This window comes from Ranitomeya variabilis, chromosome 7 (genome assembly GCF_051348905.1).
Source record: "Ranitomeya variabilis isolate aRanVar5 chromosome 7, aRanVar5.hap1, whole genome shotgun sequence".
In the NCBI taxonomy this organism is placed as follows: Eukaryota; Metazoa; Chordata; class Amphibia; order Anura; family Dendrobatidae; genus Ranitomeya; species Ranitomeya variabilis.
In genome coordinates this window covers 148,305,290-148,323,800 of record NC_135238.1, presented here as the reverse complement: position 1 = coordinate 148,323,800, position 18,511 = coordinate 148,305,290, and the positions used below count along the sequence as shown (strand labels likewise).

The following is an 18,511-nucleotide window of genomic DNA, read 5'->3' as shown; positions in this document are numbered from 1 at the left end:
CGGATATAAATAACCATGTTACCGCTGAAAACGTCATCTTGTCCCGCAAAAAACGAGCCGCCATACAGCATCATCAGCAAAAAAATAAAAAAGTTATAGTCCTCAGAATAAAGCGATGCCAAAATAATTATTTTTTCTATAAAATAGTTTTTATCGTATAAAAGCGTCAAAACATAAAAAAATGATATAAATGAGATATCGCTGTAATCGTACTGACCCGACGAATAAAACTGCTTTATCAATTTTACCAAACGCAGAACGGTATAAACGCCTCTCCCAAAAGAATTCATGAATAGCTGGTTTTTGGTTATTCTGCCTCACAAAAATCGGAATAAAAAGTGATAAAAAATGGTCACGTGTCCGAAAATGTTACCAATAAAAACGTCAACTCGTCCCGCAAAAAAAAAAAAACCTCACATGACTCTGTGGACCAAAATGTGGAAAAATTATAGGTCTCAAAATGTGGAGACGCAAAAACTTTTTTGCTATAAAAAGCGTCTTTTAGTCTGGTTTCACACTTGCGTTTTTATCTGCATGCGTTTTTTAAAAAAACCACGTGTGAAAAAATGCATGTAAACGCGGTAAAACGCATGCGTTTTTATAGAAAAACACAAGAAAACAAGAAAAAAACAAAAAACCCTAACCCTACCCCTACCCTGAAATACGTGGCACTGAAATACGTGGCACTGAAATATACGTTTATATACGTATATACGTATATAAGTGCCACGATATTTCAGTGGCCACGTATTTCAGTGGCCACGTATTTAAGTGCCACGTATTTAAGTGCCACGTATTTAAGTGCCACGTATTTAAGTGCCACGTATTTAAGTGCCACGTATTTCAGTGCCACTTATTTACGTGCCACGTATTTACGTGCCACGTATTTTTCAGTGCCTGAAATACGTGGCACTGAAATATCGTGGCACTGAAGTATTTACGTGCCACGTATTTTTCAGTGCCTGAAATACGTGGCACTGAAATACGTGGCACTGAAATATCGTGGCACTGAAATATCGTGGCATTGAAATATCGTGGCACTGAAATACGTGGCACTGAAATACGTGGCACTTAAATACGTGGCACTTAAATACGTGGCTCTTAAATACGTGGCACTTATATACGTGGCACTTATATACGTGGCACTTATGACTGTCAGAAAATGTTCAGTAAACGGTTAGGGGTGAGGTTAGGGGTAGGGTTTCAGGTAGAATTGGGGAGTTTCCACTGTCCAGGCACATCAGGGGCTCTCCAAACGCGACATGGCGTCCAATCTCAATTCCAGCCAATTCTGCGTTGAAAAAGTAAAACAGTGCTCCTTCCCTTCCGAGCTCTCCCGTGCGTCCAAAAAGGGGTTTACCCCAACATATGGGGTATCAGCGTACTAGGGACAAATTGAACAACAACTTCTGGGGTCCAAGTTCTCTTGTTATCCTTGGGAAAATAAAAATTTGGGGGGCTAAAAATCATTTTTGTGGGAAAAAAAATATGTTTTATTTTCACGGCTCTGCGTTGTAAACTGTAGTGAAACACTTGGGGGTTCAAAGTTCTCACAACACATCTAGATAAGTTCCTTGGGAGGTCTAGTTTCCAATATGGGGTCACTTGTGGGGGGTTTGTACTATTTGGGTACATCAGGGGCTCTGCAAATGCAACGTGACGCCTGCAGACCAATCCATTTAAGTCTGCATTCCAAATGGCGCTCCTTCCCTTCCGAGCTCTGTCATGCGCCCAAACAGTGGTCCCCCCCCACAAATGGGGTATCAGCGTACTCCAGACAAATTGGACAACAACTTTTGAGGTCCAATTTATCCTGATACCCTTGTAAAAATACAAAACTGGGGGCTAAAAAATCATTTTTGTGAAAAAAAAAATAATTTTTATTTTCACGGCTCTGCGTTATAAACTGTAGTGAAACACTTGGGGGTTCAAAGCTCTCAAAACACATCTAGATAAGTTCCTTAGGGGGTCTACTTTCCAAAATGGTGTCACTTGTGGGGGGGTTTAATGTTTAGGCACATCAGGGGCTCTGCAAATGCAACGTGACGCCTGCAGACCAATCCATTTAAGTCTGCATTCCAAATGGCGCTCCTTCCCTTCCGAGCTCTGTCATGCGCCCAAACAGTGGTTCCCCCCCACATAGGGGGTATCAGCGTACTCAGGACAAATTGGACAACAACTTTTAGGGTCCAATTTATCCTGATACCCTTGTGAAAATACAAAACTGGGGGCTAAATTTCATTTTTGTGAAAAAAAAAAAAAATTATTTTCACGGCTCTGCGTTATAAACTGTAGTGAAACACTTGGTGGTTCAAAGTTCTCACAACACATCTAGATAAGTTCCTTGGGGGGTCTAGTTTCCAATATGGGGTCACTTGTGGGGGGTTTGTACTGTTTGGGTACATCAGGGGCTCTGCAAATGCAACGTGACGCCTGCAGACCAATCCATTTAAGTCTGCATTCCAAATGGCGCTCCTTCCCTTCCGAGCTCTGTCATGCGCCCAAACAGTGGTCCCCCCCCACAAATGGGGTATCAGCGTACTCCAGACAAATTGGACAACAACTTTTGAGGTCCAATTTATCCTGATACCCTTGTAAAAATACAAAACTGGGGGCTAAAAAATCATTTTTGTGAAAAAAAAAATAATTTTTATTTTCATGGCTCTGCGTTATAAACTGTAGTGAAACACTTGGGGGTTCAAAGCTCTCAAAACACATCTAGATAAGTTCCTTAGGGGGTCTACTTTCCAAAATGGTGTCACTTGTGGGGGGGTTTAATGTTTAGGCACATCAGGGGCTCTCCAAACGCAACATGGCATCCCATCTTAATTCCAGTCAATTTTGCATTGAAAAGTAAAATAGCGCTTCTTCCCTTCTGAGCTCTGCTATGCGCCCAAACAATGGTTTACACCCACATATGGGGTATCGTCGTACTCAGGACAAATTGCACAACAACTTTTGTGGTCTAATTTCTTCTCTTACCCTTGGGGAAATAAAAAAATGGGGGTTAAAAGATCATTTTTGTGAAAAAATATGATTTTTTATTTTTACGGCTCTGCATTATAAACTTCTGTGAAGCACTTGTTGGGTCAAAGTGCTCAACACACATCTAGATAAGTTCCTTAAGGGGTCTACTTTCCAAAATGGTGTCACTCGTGGGGGGTTTCAATGTTTAGGCACATTAGGGGCTCTCCAAACGCAACATGGCGTCCCATCTCAATTCCAGTCAATTTTGCATTGAAAAGTCAAATGGCGCTCCTTCCCTTCCGAGCTCTGCCCTGCGCCCAAACAATGGTTTACACCCACATATGGGGTATCAGCGTACTCAGGACAAATTGCACAACAATTTTTGGGGTCCAATTTCTTCTCTTACCCTTGGGAAAATAAAAAATTGGGGGTGAAAAGATCATTTTTGTGAAAAAATATGATTTTTTATTTTTACGGCTCTGCATTATAAACTTCTGTGAAGCACTTGGTGGGTCAAAGTGCTCACCACACATCTAGATAAGTTCCTTAGGGGGTCTACTTTCCAAAATGGTGTCACTTGTTAGGGGTTTCAATGTTTAGGCACATCAAGGGCTCTCTAAATGCAACATGGCGTCCCATCTCAATTCCAGTCAATTTTGCATTGAAAAGTCAAATGGCGCTCCTTCCCTTCCGAGCTCTGCCCTGCGCCCAAACAATGGTTTACACCCACATATGGGGTATCAGCGTACTCAGGACAAATTGCACAACAATTTTTGGGGTCCAATTTCTTCTCTCACCCTTGGGAAAATTAAAAAATTGGGGGTGAAAAGATCATTTTTGTGAAAAAATATGATTTTTTATTTTTACGGCTCTGCATTATAAACTTCTGTAAAGCACTTGTTGGGTCAAAGTGCTCACCACACATCTAGATAAGTTCCTTAGGGGGTCTACTTTCCAAAATGGTGTCACTTGTTAGGGGTTTCAATGTTTAGGCACATCAGGGGCTCTCCAAATGCAACATGGCGTCCCATCTCAATTCCAGTCAATTTTGCATTGAAAAGTCAAATGGCGCTCCTTTGCTTCCAAGCTCTGCCATGCGCCCAAACTGTGGTTTACCCCCACATATGGGGTATCAGCGTACTCAGGACAAATTGTACAACAACTTTTGGGGTCTATTTTCTCCTGTTACCCTTGGTAAAATAAAACAAATTGGAGCTGAAATAAATTTTGTGTGAAAAAAAGTTAAATGTTCATTTTTATTTAAACATTCCAAAAATTCCTGTGAAACACCTGAAGGGTTAATAAACTTCTTGAAAGTGGTTTTGAGTACCTTGAGGGGTGCAGTTTTTAGAATGGTGTCACACTTGGGTATTTTCTATCATATAGACCCCTCAAAATGACTTCAAATGAGATGTGGTCCCTAAAAAAAAATGGTGTTGTAAAAATGAGAAATTGCTGGTCAACTTTTAACCCTTATAACTCCCTAACAAAAAAAAATTTTGGTTCCAAAATTGTGCTGATGTAAAGTAGACATGTGGGAAATGTTATTTATTAAGTATTTTGTGTGACATATGTCTGTGATTTAAGGGCATAAAAATTCAAAGTTGGAAAATTGCGAAATTTTCAAAATTTTCGCCAAATATTCGTTTTTTTCACAAATAAACGCAAGCTATATCGAAGAAATTTTACCACTAACATGAAGTACAATATGTCACGAGAAAACAATGTCAGAATCGCCAAGATCCGTTGAAGCGTTCCAGAGTTATAACCTCATAAAGGGACAGTGGTCAGAATTGTAAAAATTGGCCCGGTCATTAACGTGCAAACCACCCTTGGGGGTGAAGGGGTTAAGGAGATTTCCACTCCAGAGCAAATTTTCGACAAGCAGTTCTGCTTCCGGAATACACACAGTGTGTATCGTATGAATAATGTCTATATCTGATACTGCTAGATATAACGAAGCTCCAGTAATAGAAAAGCTATGTTAAACACTTAGTATTATTTATTGCCAAAAGGATGCCTTGGGGTGGAAAACACCTTTAATGGTTCACAATCCTTTTACTGATTTGTTTGTTTTTTTATTAAATAGTACCTGCAAAAAAAGGTATGTTTTCACCTACAAAGTTTCTATTCATATGAAAGTAAGAATAGCAACTCGTATATCACTTCTAGCTGTAAGAAGACGCTAGTAGAAGCATGATTGCCTCTTTTAAGCCACTTAGGTCTTCTGTGTGATGTTTGTGCATGATGTATAACTTATCCGCACAGGGGTTATGACTTTCGTTATAAACGTGCGGATATGAGTAGAGTCTAATACAGTGACACAGCATTCATACAATCTGCTACTGATGACTATGTATGATTACAATTTTTATTGTCTTGTTGCTAAGGTTTGCGGTTTTTACTATATAAATTAAATATTATGTAATATCCAGTTAAGAAAGAGACTTGAGACAAGTAAAAAAACAAAAACAAAACATACAGAATGGACAAAATATTAGGACACCTGCATTACATCTATAGCTTTTATTATATCCCCTTCTAAGTCCATAGCTACTGAGGGCATCTGTGCAGCTCTCGGCAAGAGCAGACATGTCTGGCTGAGCGCCATGTTATGGCCAACTAAAAATAGCACTTTATAGCACCTACGCCACAAACACTTGGCTTAATACCCCAGGGAATAATCCCAGAGACATTCATGCCAAAGATCATGCTAGAAGAGAACGACCACTAGTTGCCTTCTCTTGATCTTCTCATGGCCCAACATACAAACTGGACAGCAGCAGTGGCCACAGTGGCTCCACCTTCCTCCGAGGCTCCACAGGATGGTAACTCTGAAGCCCCTAACTCACTGTTTGCATAACCAGTCTTGAGCTTGGCAACTTTTACGCTGCTAAAAAACATACATGAAACTTTTAAATCGAAACTGGCATCTGCTTTGGAGACTTTCACAACCCAACTCCAGGATATAGCATAACACACATAAATCCTGGAAAAAAAAATGTACAACACATGGACGGACAAGAAAAAGATCAAGGGATGCCAAAACAGTCTGAGTACCTTTTATTTCTTGGAACTTAAATATGAGGACATTGAAAAAAAGCTCCCATAAAGGTGGTAATTGTATAAAGGACCTTCCCGAAAGCATCAGAACTTTGCAAGAAATTGCTATGACTTCGTTTTCGGCACGTCTCCCTTAAGGCCCCGTCTCACTAAGCGATTTACCAACGATCACGACCAGCGATATGACCTGGCCGTGATCGTTGGTAAGTCGCTGTGTGGTCGCTGGGGAGCTGTCACACAGACAGCTCTCTCCAGCGACCAACGATCAGGGGAACGACTTCGGCATCGTTGAAACTGTCTTCAACGATGCCGAAGTCCCCCTGCAGCACCCGGGTAACCAGGGTAAACATCGGGTTACTAAGTGCAGGGCCGCGCTTAGAAACCCGATGTTTACCCTGGTTACCCAAAAAAACAAACAGTACATACTCGCCTTTCGGTGTCCAGGTCCCTTGGCGTCTGCTTCCTGCTCTGACTGAGATCCGGCCGTACAGTGAGAGCAGAGCGCAGTGGTGACGTCACTGCTGTGCTCTCACTTCTCACTGTACGGCCGGCAGTCAGTGAGAGCAGGAAGCAGACGGCAAGGGACCTGACGGACATCAGATGGTGAGTATGTACTGTTTTTTTTTTTTTACATTTACGCTGGTAACCAGGGTAAACATCGGGTTACTAAAAGCGCGGCCCTGCGCTTAGTAACCCGATGTTTACCCTGGTTACCAGTGAAGACATCGCTGGATCGGTGTCACACACACCCATTCAGCGATGTCAGCGGGGCCTCAACGACCAAAAAAAGGTCCAGGCCATTCCGACACGACCAGCGATCTCACAGCAGGGGCCTGATCGCTGGTACGTGTCACACATAGCGAGATCGCTACTGAGGTCGCTGTTGCGTCACAAAACTTGTGACTCAGCAGCGATATCGCTAGCGATCTCGCTATGTGAGACGGGGCCTTTAGGTTTATCCACTGTTGCACCGTATAACAAGGATCCATAGAACAATGGAATGTCCTTGCACTTATGATTATTCAAGGGACGTGATGTTGAAGCTGCACCAGGAAGATTCAATGGACTTACCTCACACAGTCCATCTCTATGCCGATATATCTCCCTCCACTATCCACACGGAGATCTCTGTTGCCTATTATTGCTCTGGCTTTACAAGCAACGCAAACGAGATATCTCTGGGGATTTCTGTGTGCCCTATCCTTCACCCATAACAATACTACCTACACTACGTACTTTAGAAGAAGGAAAAAAGCATTGGAGCGAGCAGGAATCCCTCCATCTGCAAATCCGCCACTGCCACTTCTTACCTCCCGCTCGGTAAGGGAATGGAAAGAAGTGAGGAGTCACTCATCACATCTTACCTGAAACGTTTACCGCTTTAAAGGATGTAAAAAAATTTTTTTTTTCCTGGATTACTGTGGTTTCTAAACGCTGACACTTTTCTATAATACCACTCACAGTTGATGGTGGAATACTTCACTAAGCAACTTGTTACACTGGTGGCGTCCTATTATAGGACCAGGCTCTATTTCAGTGATCTCTCTAGAACAAGACATTTTTTCACAAATGTTAGTAAAGGCAGACTCCATGCTTATATAACTTGGCAACGGAAATGAACGCAAAACTTGAATTTAATGATTTGAGGACGTGTCCTAATACTTTTCTATACTGTGCACATTATAGTGTAGATGTTTGCAGTACAGTTGGAATCTTGTGTCCTAGCTTTTCAAGTAAGTAAAAAATTACAGAATATTTGACTCCGATTAACAGTCATTCATATTTATCTGTTTTTTTCTTTCTGTAGAAATGGGTGAATAGAGAGATGTCAAATTTTGACTACCTCATTCAGCTGAATACAATAGCTGGAAGAACATACAATGATCTTGCCCAGTACCCAGTGGTGAGTTATACATGTGCCTGTTACCCAGTGGTGAGTGATACATGTGCCTGTTAACCAGTGGTGAGTTATACAAGCGCCTGTTACCCAGTGGTGACTTATACATGTGCCTGTTACCCAGTGGTGAGTTATACATGTGCCTGTTACCCGGTGGTGAGTTATACATGTGCCTGTTACCCAGTGGTGAGTTATACATGTGCCTGTTACCCGGTGGTGACTTATACATGTGCCTGTTACCCGGTGGTGAGTTATACATGTGCCTGTTACCCAGTGGTGAGTTATACATGTGCCTGTTACCCGGTGGTGAGTTATACATGTGCCTGTTACCCGGTGGTGAGTTATACATGTGCCTGTTACCCAGTGGTGAGTTATACATGTGCCTGTTACCCAGTGGTGAGTTATACATGTGCCTGTTACCCAGTGGTGAGTTATACATGTGCCTGTTACCCGGTGGTGAGTTATACATGTGCCTGTTACCCAGTGGTGAGTTATACATGTGCCTGTTAACCAGTGGTGAGTTATACAAGCGCCTGTTACCCAGTGGTGACTTATACATGTGCCTGTTACCCAGTGGTGAGTTATACATGTGCCTGTTACCCGGTGGTGAGTTATACATGTGCCTGTTACCCGGTGGTGAGTTATACATGTGCCTGTTACCCGGTGGTGAGTTATACATGTGCCTGTTACCCGGTGGTGAGTTATACATGTGCCTGTTTAACCAGTGGTGAGTTATACATGTGCCTGTTTAACCAGTGGTGAGTTATACATGTGCCTGTTACCCAGTGGTGAGTTATACATGTGCCTGTTACCCGGTGGTGAGTTATACATGTGCCTGTTACCCGGTGGTGAGTTATACATGTGCCTGTTACCCAGTGGTGAGTTATACATGTGCCTGTTACCCAGTGGTGAGTTATACATGTGCCTGTTACCCAGTGGTGAGTTATACATGTGCCTGTTACCCAGTGGTGAGTTATACATGTGCCTGTTACCCGGTGGTGAGTTATACATGTGCCTGTTACCCAGTGGTGAGTTATACATGTGCCTGTTACCCAGTGGTGAGTTATACATGTGCCTGTTACCCAGTGATGAGTTATACATGTGCCTGTTACCCAGTGATGAGTTATACATGTGCCTGTTACCCAGTGATGAGTTATACATGTGCCTGTTAACCAGTGGTGAGTTATACATGTGCCTGTTACCCGGTGTTGAGTTATACATGTGCCTGTTAACCAGTGGTGAGTTATACATGTGCCTGTTACCCAGTGGTGAGTTATACATGTGCCTGTTACCCAGTGATGAGTTATACATGTGCCTGTTACCCAGTGATGAGTTATACATGTGCCTGTTAACCGGTGGTGAGTTATACATGTGCCTGTTACCCGGTGGTGAGTTATACATGTGCCTATTACCCAGTGATGCCTCTGGGAACAATGTTTAGTGCAGGTTTCTTTCTTATAATCTATCGGCCTGCAGTGTCATTGTTCAGAAAATGTGCTGTTTTTTATAAGTTCTGAAACTATGTTTCGATCGCCTTATAGCTAAACTGCTTTATTATTTGTCAGTTTCCATGGGTGCTTCAAGACTACACATCGGAAGAGCTTGACCTGAACAACCCAGCTGTATTTAGGGACCTATCCAAGCCCATTGGGGTAGTCAATGATAAGAATGCTGCTGCTGTGCGAGAAAAGTAAGACAAAAGCATTTTTGTGTCATATGATAATAATCTGAATTAAATTAATAATGGTTTCATGCTATTTATTCTTTGGGTCGGCCATTAATGTGCAGCCATAATAAAAAAAAAATATATATATTATGGTAATATACATATCTAAATCTGAAATTCAGCCTTATACATGCAAGTGATGCGTATTAAGGGTTCTTCCACTACTTTTATATTGACAACCTAAGCACAGGAGAGGTCATCAATACATCAGATCAGTCCGGGTCAGCACACTCAATGATCAGCTGTTCTCGGTGCCGGCAGTGGTCTGTGATGCTGAATACCACAGCTATGTAAACTGTGTAGTGAATAAGAGTAGGAGGGATTTGTAGCACCTGGCTGTGGTCACAACTGCTAACAAGTCAGTAGAGGTCCTGGACTACCACAATCTGATATTGAAGCCCTATCTTAAGCATAAAAGTAGTGGAACAACTGTTTAAGGAGAAATAATTATAAACTTTATTTAAATGTTAAATGTAACTCACATTAAGGTATGAAAACTTTGAAGATCCTTCTGGGAAGATTGACAGTTTCCACTATGGTACCCACTACTCCAATGCTGCTGGCGTGATGCACTATCTCATTCGTGTGGAGCCATTTACTACTCTACACATCCAGCTTCAGAGTGGAAGGTATATTTGTGATTAAGATGGTTGTTTAGGGGTTTACTGGACCAGGTGTGGAGAGAAGTCAGCCAGTGGCCTGTGTGCAAGAACCAAATTGCCCTTTTTATGTGTATTTAGAACAATCATTGGTCCCTGTATTGCATTTTGTGATTGGGATTCTCCTCCAGTAACTAACAACGCAGCTGTCCTGAATTTTATATATCTTCGCACCTCTAGTCTTTAGACTAATTCAGGGAAAAACACAAAGGGACCCTAAAGTATAATTTGGTGAATGATACACTTTAAAGGGGTTGTCCATGCTAATGATATTGTTGGCCTAGTCTAATGACAGATCATCATTGTCGGATCAGTAGACGTCTGATATCCGCTACTCCCTCTGATCAGCCGCTCCCTGCTCTTGTGCTGGCCAGATGTAAACAGTCAATGCTTGAACAGCAGAGCTGTGTTTACTGCCCAGAACTGCAGCTTATCTCATATTCTGTTGCATAGGAGCTGAGCTTTAGTTCTCAGCAGCGGCCACTATACAGTGAGCAGAACTGTGCTGTGCCGCGGCATTTGCTGTCTGCACCCTACGGATACGTCATCAGCATCGATAGCCCTGATATAAACATTTGACCGCTATTTGTGAGCAGTGATGGTTATTGGCATCATCCTTTACATGCAAACTAATAGATATTATCTTGCTGCCTTTGTGTCACATTGTGCCCCTTGCAACGGCATATATTGCTTATGGTATATCTGCCCCTGATTGTGATTGTTTTAGTTTTAATAATTTTTCTTCTAAAATATATTTTATAGGTCAGTGAGATTAACAAGTTGATGTTAATATAAATGTTACACAGAGGTAAAGCTCTAACACTAGTGTATAATGCTTATTTCTAATCTATAGGCTCTTAACTCTGTAAAAGGAAAACCGTTAATCACCATTTTGCCCCTTCTCGTTCTGTTGTGCAGATTTGACTGTGCAGATCGCCAGTTTCACTCGATTCCGGCCACTTGGCAAGCGCTTGTCGATAATCCAAATGACGTGAAGGAACTAATTCCAGAATTTTTCTATTTCCCAGAGTTCCTTGAAAATAAAAATGGTAATAAAGAATAAAACATGAGTGAAATGCACATTAATAGAGTACACCCAAACTATATTGATGGTGAAGGGTGAACCATTGGCAGTTTTAGGTTTTTAGGTAACATTATTCTATCTTAATTAACAATGATATTTAGATTTTGGAGAGTCAAAATGATTAAAAAAGTTTCAAACACAGAGTAATATGGCATGTGCCTGAAATCTCTAGCAATTTACATGTGCGCTGTTCTGTTGACTTCAGGCGATGCGTAGTTGAATCCGACCTCTGTCTTTCTTTTTGCCACTGCTGATACCAAGTGGCAATCTGTGAAAAATTAAAGATCGCAAATATAAGTGAAGAACTGACACATTTCTGTTGGTATTGATTTATCTTTTTATTATTTATTTATTTTTTAGAAATTAGCAGTTAAGGTAAAGTATAACTTTTATTAAACTAATGCAATAAAAAGGTCAATAACCTATTAAAAAGTGCTAGAGTGCAAAAATGTGTATTGTGCAATAAATGGACACAACCATTAATAGTATAGTAGTTTGTAAAACTCATATACTATTAATGATTGCGTCCATTTATTGCACAATACACATTTTTCCACTCTAGCACTTTTTAATAGGTTATTTATTAACTTTTTTATTGCATTAGTTTAATACACATTATATTTTACCTTAATTGCTACATTCTAAATTCTCTTTGGTAAAATATCCTAGCTAAATACTACTGATTTATTTTTTACTTTTGGTGTAGCCGTCCCCATTTTTTTTCTTTAAGCATGTAAAAAGCGATAATGACAATTGTGCCAGAGGTGGGAAGGAGTCCTAATTGTATTAGCGCAATTATGGTGACTGCTAAGATGTAGTGATGAAGCCAATATATATTGGATAAGTATTCCTTCCTGCAAAGTGGGAAGTCTGTATACTGGTATGAATAATTGTATTTTATTTATTAAAGGATTTGACTTGGGAAGGTTGCAGATTTCTAAAGAGAGAGTAAATGATGTAATTCTTCCGAAATGGGCCAACAGTCCTGAAGATTTCATCAGAAAGCACAGGAAGGCCTTGGTATGTCATTTTGCATTTTGAAAATTCCATCTTCATTGCTTTAGAAATGTACTATTTCCTCCTTGTAACTTCTGTCTCCAGGAGTCAGAATATGTTTCTGCCCATCTCCATGAATGGATAGATCTGATTTTCGGATATAAGCAAAGGGGACCTGCAGCTGTGGAGGCGCTTAATGTATTTTATTACTGTAGCTATGAAGGTAATGACTTATCATATGTGATCGCTTTTACCAAATCTCTATAAAGCTTCATATGTCAGTGGCAACTTTTACTTGTAACCATAGTTTAATGTGTTCCTAACAAAACTCTAGACAGTCCCAGATAATGTTTATTGTCTAGTAGTTATTAAAGCAGTTAACATTTCTACTCATTGAAGAGGAAAATGCTAAATATGTGTTTGCTTCCAAAATCAGGTGCTGTGGACCTGGATGCAATTGCAGATGAGAAAGAAAGGAAAGCAATAGAAGGAATGATCAATAATTTTGGACAAACGCCATGCCAGCTGTTGAAGGTATGCAGTGAATTACACTTGCAATATATTCTAGCTTTGCTATTTTTCTTATGTATTACATTTCAATAACCAGCTATATACATCATTTTTACAATAATCTTGTCCTCGGGAGTTGGCAGTTCCATAATTCCCAGTCATTGAAAATATCGAACCAGTGGACGTTAAGTTACTTTAGTATTTTTAATCCGTTAGTTCTTGATCTTGCAATCTAGCAGTATCTGACAGTCGGTGACCTGGGAAGAAGACAGAAGCAGTTCATGATTTCTGTTTTCTCGTCTACTGATTATATAGTGCTCGATGAGTGCTATGCACCAAACAGAAGTGTCGGCACTATAGACGCTTCTGTAGGACCCAGTGATTACATGATTACCGGGACTGTGCCAGCATAGCAGAGCTGCAGGGTCCAGCTCAAATCTGCCAGCCACCTGTGGCACAGCATGGGACTGGTTTCCCCTGTGCCTGGAACAATGGATGCCCAAGTTACAGTGGAAAAGAAAAATAATTAAAAAAATTCCCCTGAGATATTTTAGGATCTTATGGTGGACAAATTATGTAAAATAAAAACAAAAATGTATTTAACATCTGAAATTTTTTTTTCATAAAGTAAGTAATAAATACTAAAATGTTTTTAGATGTGTGTGTAAATGTATAAAAACAATCACACATTGGGCATCCACCTGACCTGGAATATTCACTCAACAGGTTATTTGAAGCGAGATTTGAACTGTAAAAAGTATAAACAAAGAAAACTAAACATTTGACTTAATTGCTTTTTTCTATTTGTGCCGCAAAGAAAAATTATAAAAAATATACATTATTTATATATACCTTTAAAACATTGCTAAAAAATATTGCAATTTATCTCACATAAACAATACCTCCTACAGCCACATCAGGAAAAGTAAAAAAAAAAAAATTGTGGCTGCTACTAAGGGGATATGATAGGGCAGCACAGCATTACGTCAACATGGATGGGACTTAAACGATTTCTTTTTTCACACCCCAGTTAACCAATGAAGAGCTACAATCCTTATTCAGATAGCTCTGTTTTCAGTTTAGATCCAATCCTTCGGCTACCAAGTTTCCACTCCCCAGATCTTCATTGATTTTGTTGAATCGGTGTCTTTGCAATGTGTGCACTTTTATCAGGCAATGTCATAAATAGTGGGATCAGCTCATTTTGTATCAAATATTTTTTCTGAATACAATCCAGGAACCTCATCCGACCCGACTATCTGCAGAAGAAGCTTTACTGAAACAGACCAAACTGGACAGTGGAACGCTGAACTTATTCCAAAACCTCACAGAGCTGAAGTCGTTCTTTATAAAGGTAATCTGGGGAACAGATCAACCACAAAATAGCAAACAGTCACATGTAACAAATAATTTATAACTTTGCATAAAGTTACCGTCCATAAAGTTCTGAATATCCTTTCTATATGAATTTATAATGTGATTGTAAAGAAATGTTCCTTTAGCTTTTATGTCTTTCTTTAGGGTATTAGCGATGAAATTCCTATGGTTAAAGCCATCGTCCCAAAGAGTCAGTTACGTTCCTTTATATCTCAGGGAAGCCCAGAAACATTGGTGAGTTAAAGGAAAAATGACATATAGATAAGTGGGAAGTTACATGTCACCTGAAAGTTCTCTGACCCACAAAAACAGCAGAGCTTGCCGTTTTATATTCATAGCAAATCTGTCAGGAAGTTTATTGTACAACTATAGGACAAAATAAAGTCAGTGCCTCAGTGTTAGGCTACTTTCACACTAGCGTCGTGTGACGTACGTCGCAAAGCGTCGTTTTGGAGAAAAAATGCATCCTGCAAAGTTGCCCGCAGGATGTATTTTTTCTCCATAGACTTGCATTAGCGACGGATTGCCACACGTCGCATCCGTTGTGCGACGGTTGCGTCGTGTTTGGCGGACCGTCGGCACAAAAAAAAATGTTCCATGTAACTTTTTTTGTTCGTCGTGTCCGCCATTTTCAACCGCGCATGTGCGGCCGAAACTCCGCCCCCACCTCCCCGGACCTTACAATGGGGCAGCGGATGTGTTGAGAAACTGCATCCGCTGCCCCCCGTTGTGCATTTATTTCACAGCATGCGTCGGTACGTCGGCCCAACGCACTGCGACGGGCCTGTACCGACGCTAGTGTGAAAGTAGCCTTAGAATCATGGTCTTTGTCCTTATTTGTATGCTGGTCTCAGATCAAGCAGGATAAACCTGGTGACCGATTCCTTATTATAGATTTGTCCTTAAAGTCCCATTTGGCTTTTGGTAGTTTTATACGTCACAGGAATAGGTTTATTCTACTAATTTCCATAGAAAGTGTTTAAGCACCACACCAGCTTTTACATTTCAGCGCTGGAGAGGTGCCACTAATGTAAGTTCCCTGACCATGATATTATACACACCAGCCTCTGTCTGGCACCGCACTGGGCCCACGCCGTCATCTTGTAACCGCAACTCCTGACTGATTGGGAATCAGAGGTAATGGACAGAAGCTCTCAATGCCAGTTTATGAGATCCAACTATAGCGTTCATGTACCACTTTTTAGCGAATCAAATAACAGCTGGATTGTCAAATCCCCCCCCCCCCCCATACACATTAAACGAATGCTGGCCAAACCCACTGATATTGATTTGTTTGGCCAAAGGTCTAATGTGTATTGGAGAGTCGGCCGACTGATGGTCAGGGGAGATATCAATCACACATGTCCGATTTTGGCCTGCCGATTGAATTGTTCTTTTGAAGATAAGCCACCTGACGACGTGTCAGCTGCCTTCTCATAGAGAACATAGGAACGCATAACTGTATACTCTTTATTCCATATGACAGCGGCTGGTGATTAGTCCTCTTATATGATTATTGGTGCAAGAAAAAAAATAAAAAGTTGCCAAACCATTCACTGCTATATTTCCTGTCCTTCATCAGAAAAATAAGAGCTGACATCTGATCTGAATCTTCTTGCAGCAGTGTTCAGTAATAAAGCCCATCGTGTATGTGCTCAGCAATGGTTTGACACCTTTAACCATCTGATACCACTCATTGACTTTCTTGTTTTTCTGGTTTAGGTGACAGTAAGTCAGAGTCTGGTTATTGGAACCCATGGATGGCTGCCATATGACAAGAACATTTCAAATTATTTTACCTTTACCAAGGACCAAACTGTATCTAATCAAAAGTAAGTGTAAATCTAGAGAAGTATGAGCACAGAACACATTACATCTTGGTGATAGTCACGCTCAAGCAAAAGAGCTTTGTGATTGACAGCAGATTCAGTGGACGTGGTGGTTGTGCGAGAATAGAGGGATGTGGGGTCGGTAAGGCAAACCTGACCGCACTGAAACACTTCCACATAATCGTTTCTGGTGTAAAGAGGCAGGTGATAAAATGTAAATACACGTGACTACAGAAGCACAGGCAATATTTTCTTATGGGGGGTACCCTGTAACTCTGGCTACAGAAAGCACAGCAGGAGATGTAGAGCGCAGCATCACAAAAACTGCATCCATCACAATGATAATTTCCAAAGCTTGGAACCAAATTTTGGATTTAAAGGACGGAAAATAAAAAAATAATGGGTACACATTAAAGTTAGAGTACAGCTACTTGAGCATGGATACATTAGGGAAACAGATCATGAATTTATCTCTCATTTTTAGAACTCAGAGGGTTGTGTCCGGCCCATTCGCTCCTGGCCTTGAGATATCATCAAAACTGTTTGTCGTGTCCCATGATGGGAAAGTGTTGTTCAGTGGTGGTCACTGGGATAACAGCATCAGAGTGACTTCACTAGCTAAAGGCAAAGTGATTGGACAGCACATCCGGCACATGGGTAAGAATCTCACTTATATCAATGGCAAAAGCTGTTGGATTTCTGTTTAAAACCTTTTGATGTTTTTGGGTCACATCAGCCATAGACAATGATTTTATCACGGCCCCCCATAGTTTAGTGTTGTGTGCCTAGAAGTCTAGTAACTGGGCAAAATGAACACAGTCTGCCGGCATGATTATATAGAGCTGGACAGATTCATATATAGGTGTTTGGAAAAGGATTCAGTGTAACGTGTACTTTATTCACTGAAGACCCTGCTTATCCAGGGCTTCGTAGTCAAGTGGGTGGTTCTGACCGCTGTCTCTATATTGGGACCCCCTTTTTGTATGTTAAACCCAGGTTGGACAGAATTGATAAAAGAATAATTTATAAGTTACAGTGAATCTTTTGTTTAAAACTGTATATCCAACCCGTCCTTCTCTATCAAGCTGCCTATAGATAGTACAGCATTCTCAAGCTTCTAAAGCTTGTGCTACAGATTGGGGGAAAACAGTCCATATAATATTTTGGTCAGTTAACTATTAATACCCATCACCTTGCTATGTAAAACAAAGCTGGTTTGAAAATCCTAACCTAAAGGGAAGAGGTCTGGAGGTTCATGCTGCCCAAATCTAAGGGGGATTTGTATACCAGACCTACCCCATGTCAGTATATGCCGTTCATCATCGGGGAGGTGGCCGTGCTTGCCCGATAACTACACCGGTCTGTTCTCTGCTGTAAAATAACCGGCAGGCAATTTTCAGGTTTGCTTTGCAGGAATTTTAAGTTATGATTTTGTCAAATCCAAGTCAGAACTAGTGATTACTAATGACTCTGCTTTATAAAATTAAAAAAAAATGAATTCAGTTGTACAGATAGATAACGATGCTTTATTTCTCTCATTTTTTAACCTCCTCCCCACATGTCGTAGACATTGTGACCTGCCTAGCCACAGATTACTGCTGTATTAATTTAATTTCTGGATCTCGGGACAGAACCTGCATGATTTGGCAGATCTCACAACAGGTTGGTGATTGCTTTTCTTATACATTATTCATTTTCTACTACTCATGTTGGGAAGGAACTTTTTTTTTTTTTTAAAGTGAACCCATTATGATATTCATGACGCCCATATCACAGGCAGAATAATTCAGCACCGTGGTCGCAGACATGTGTATTTTTGTGTGAAACGTTGAAGCATTATATGGTTAGTAGTTGTAGCTGGGGAACATAAACTAGTCCAGTGCCACCCCGAGCTGGCTACTCCCAGCAGTGCTTCAAGTGATCGCCTGGTGTTTAACACAGCGAAAGACCTGTCAATCACCTGCAGTGGAGCTGGGTCTTTGAGAGCGAGATACCGCACCACTATTTCAGAGGAAACGATACCTGGCTGCAATTGTCGTGATGCTGTGATTCATGCTGCCCATGGGTTAGGAAGCAGGAGCCGCACGCCAGGATGTGGATATGATTGTGAGTTTCGGATTTTTTGTTGTTTTTTTTAATGTTTTTCTTTTAGTGCAATTATGTTGTATAGTGCAACATTAATGGTTTCAATGCAGTTTGTCATTAAAACAAAAAACCTCCGAACCAACATTTACAAAATCACACCCATAATGAGACCCGTGATAGCATAAATACCTTACTAAAGGATATTGATGCCGTCCACTGAAAATTAATACAGAACGATGACCCCCGGCACGCAAAAAGTAACAGAGATTAAGGTTTCAAATGATTTCCAATTTAATAAATAGCCGACATGATAGGATA

At 40.7% G+C, this 18,511-nt stretch overlaps 1 protein-coding gene across 2 annotated transcripts in view; it reads left to right on the top strand.

Moving 5' to 3' along the window:
* NBEAL1 (neurobeachin like 1) overlaps positions 1-18,511 on the top strand; it is a 266,607-nt gene that overhangs the window by 227,728 nt on the left and 20,368 nt on the right. For both annotated transcript variants that reach the window (XM_077272013.1, XM_077272014.1), the window contains 12 exons: positions 7,838-7,933; positions 9,493-9,617; positions 10,142-10,282; positions 11,231-11,361; positions 12,307-12,416; positions 12,498-12,615; positions 12,829-12,926; positions 14,140-14,256; positions 14,424-14,513; positions 16,002-16,111; positions 16,593-16,765; positions 17,676-17,770. In XM_077272013.1, the coding sequence (XP_077128128.1) occupies positions 7,838-7,933; positions 9,493-9,617; positions 10,142-10,282; positions 11,231-11,361; positions 12,307-12,416; positions 12,498-12,615; positions 12,829-12,926; positions 14,140-14,256; positions 14,424-14,513; positions 16,002-16,111; positions 16,593-16,765; positions 17,676-17,770 (1,404 nt within the window). The remainder of the gene's footprint in view (positions 1-7,837; positions 7,934-9,492; positions 9,618-10,141; positions 10,283-11,230; positions 11,362-12,306; positions 12,417-12,497; positions 12,616-12,828; positions 12,927-14,139; positions 14,257-14,423; positions 14,514-16,001; positions 16,112-16,592; positions 16,766-17,675; positions 17,771-18,511) is intronic.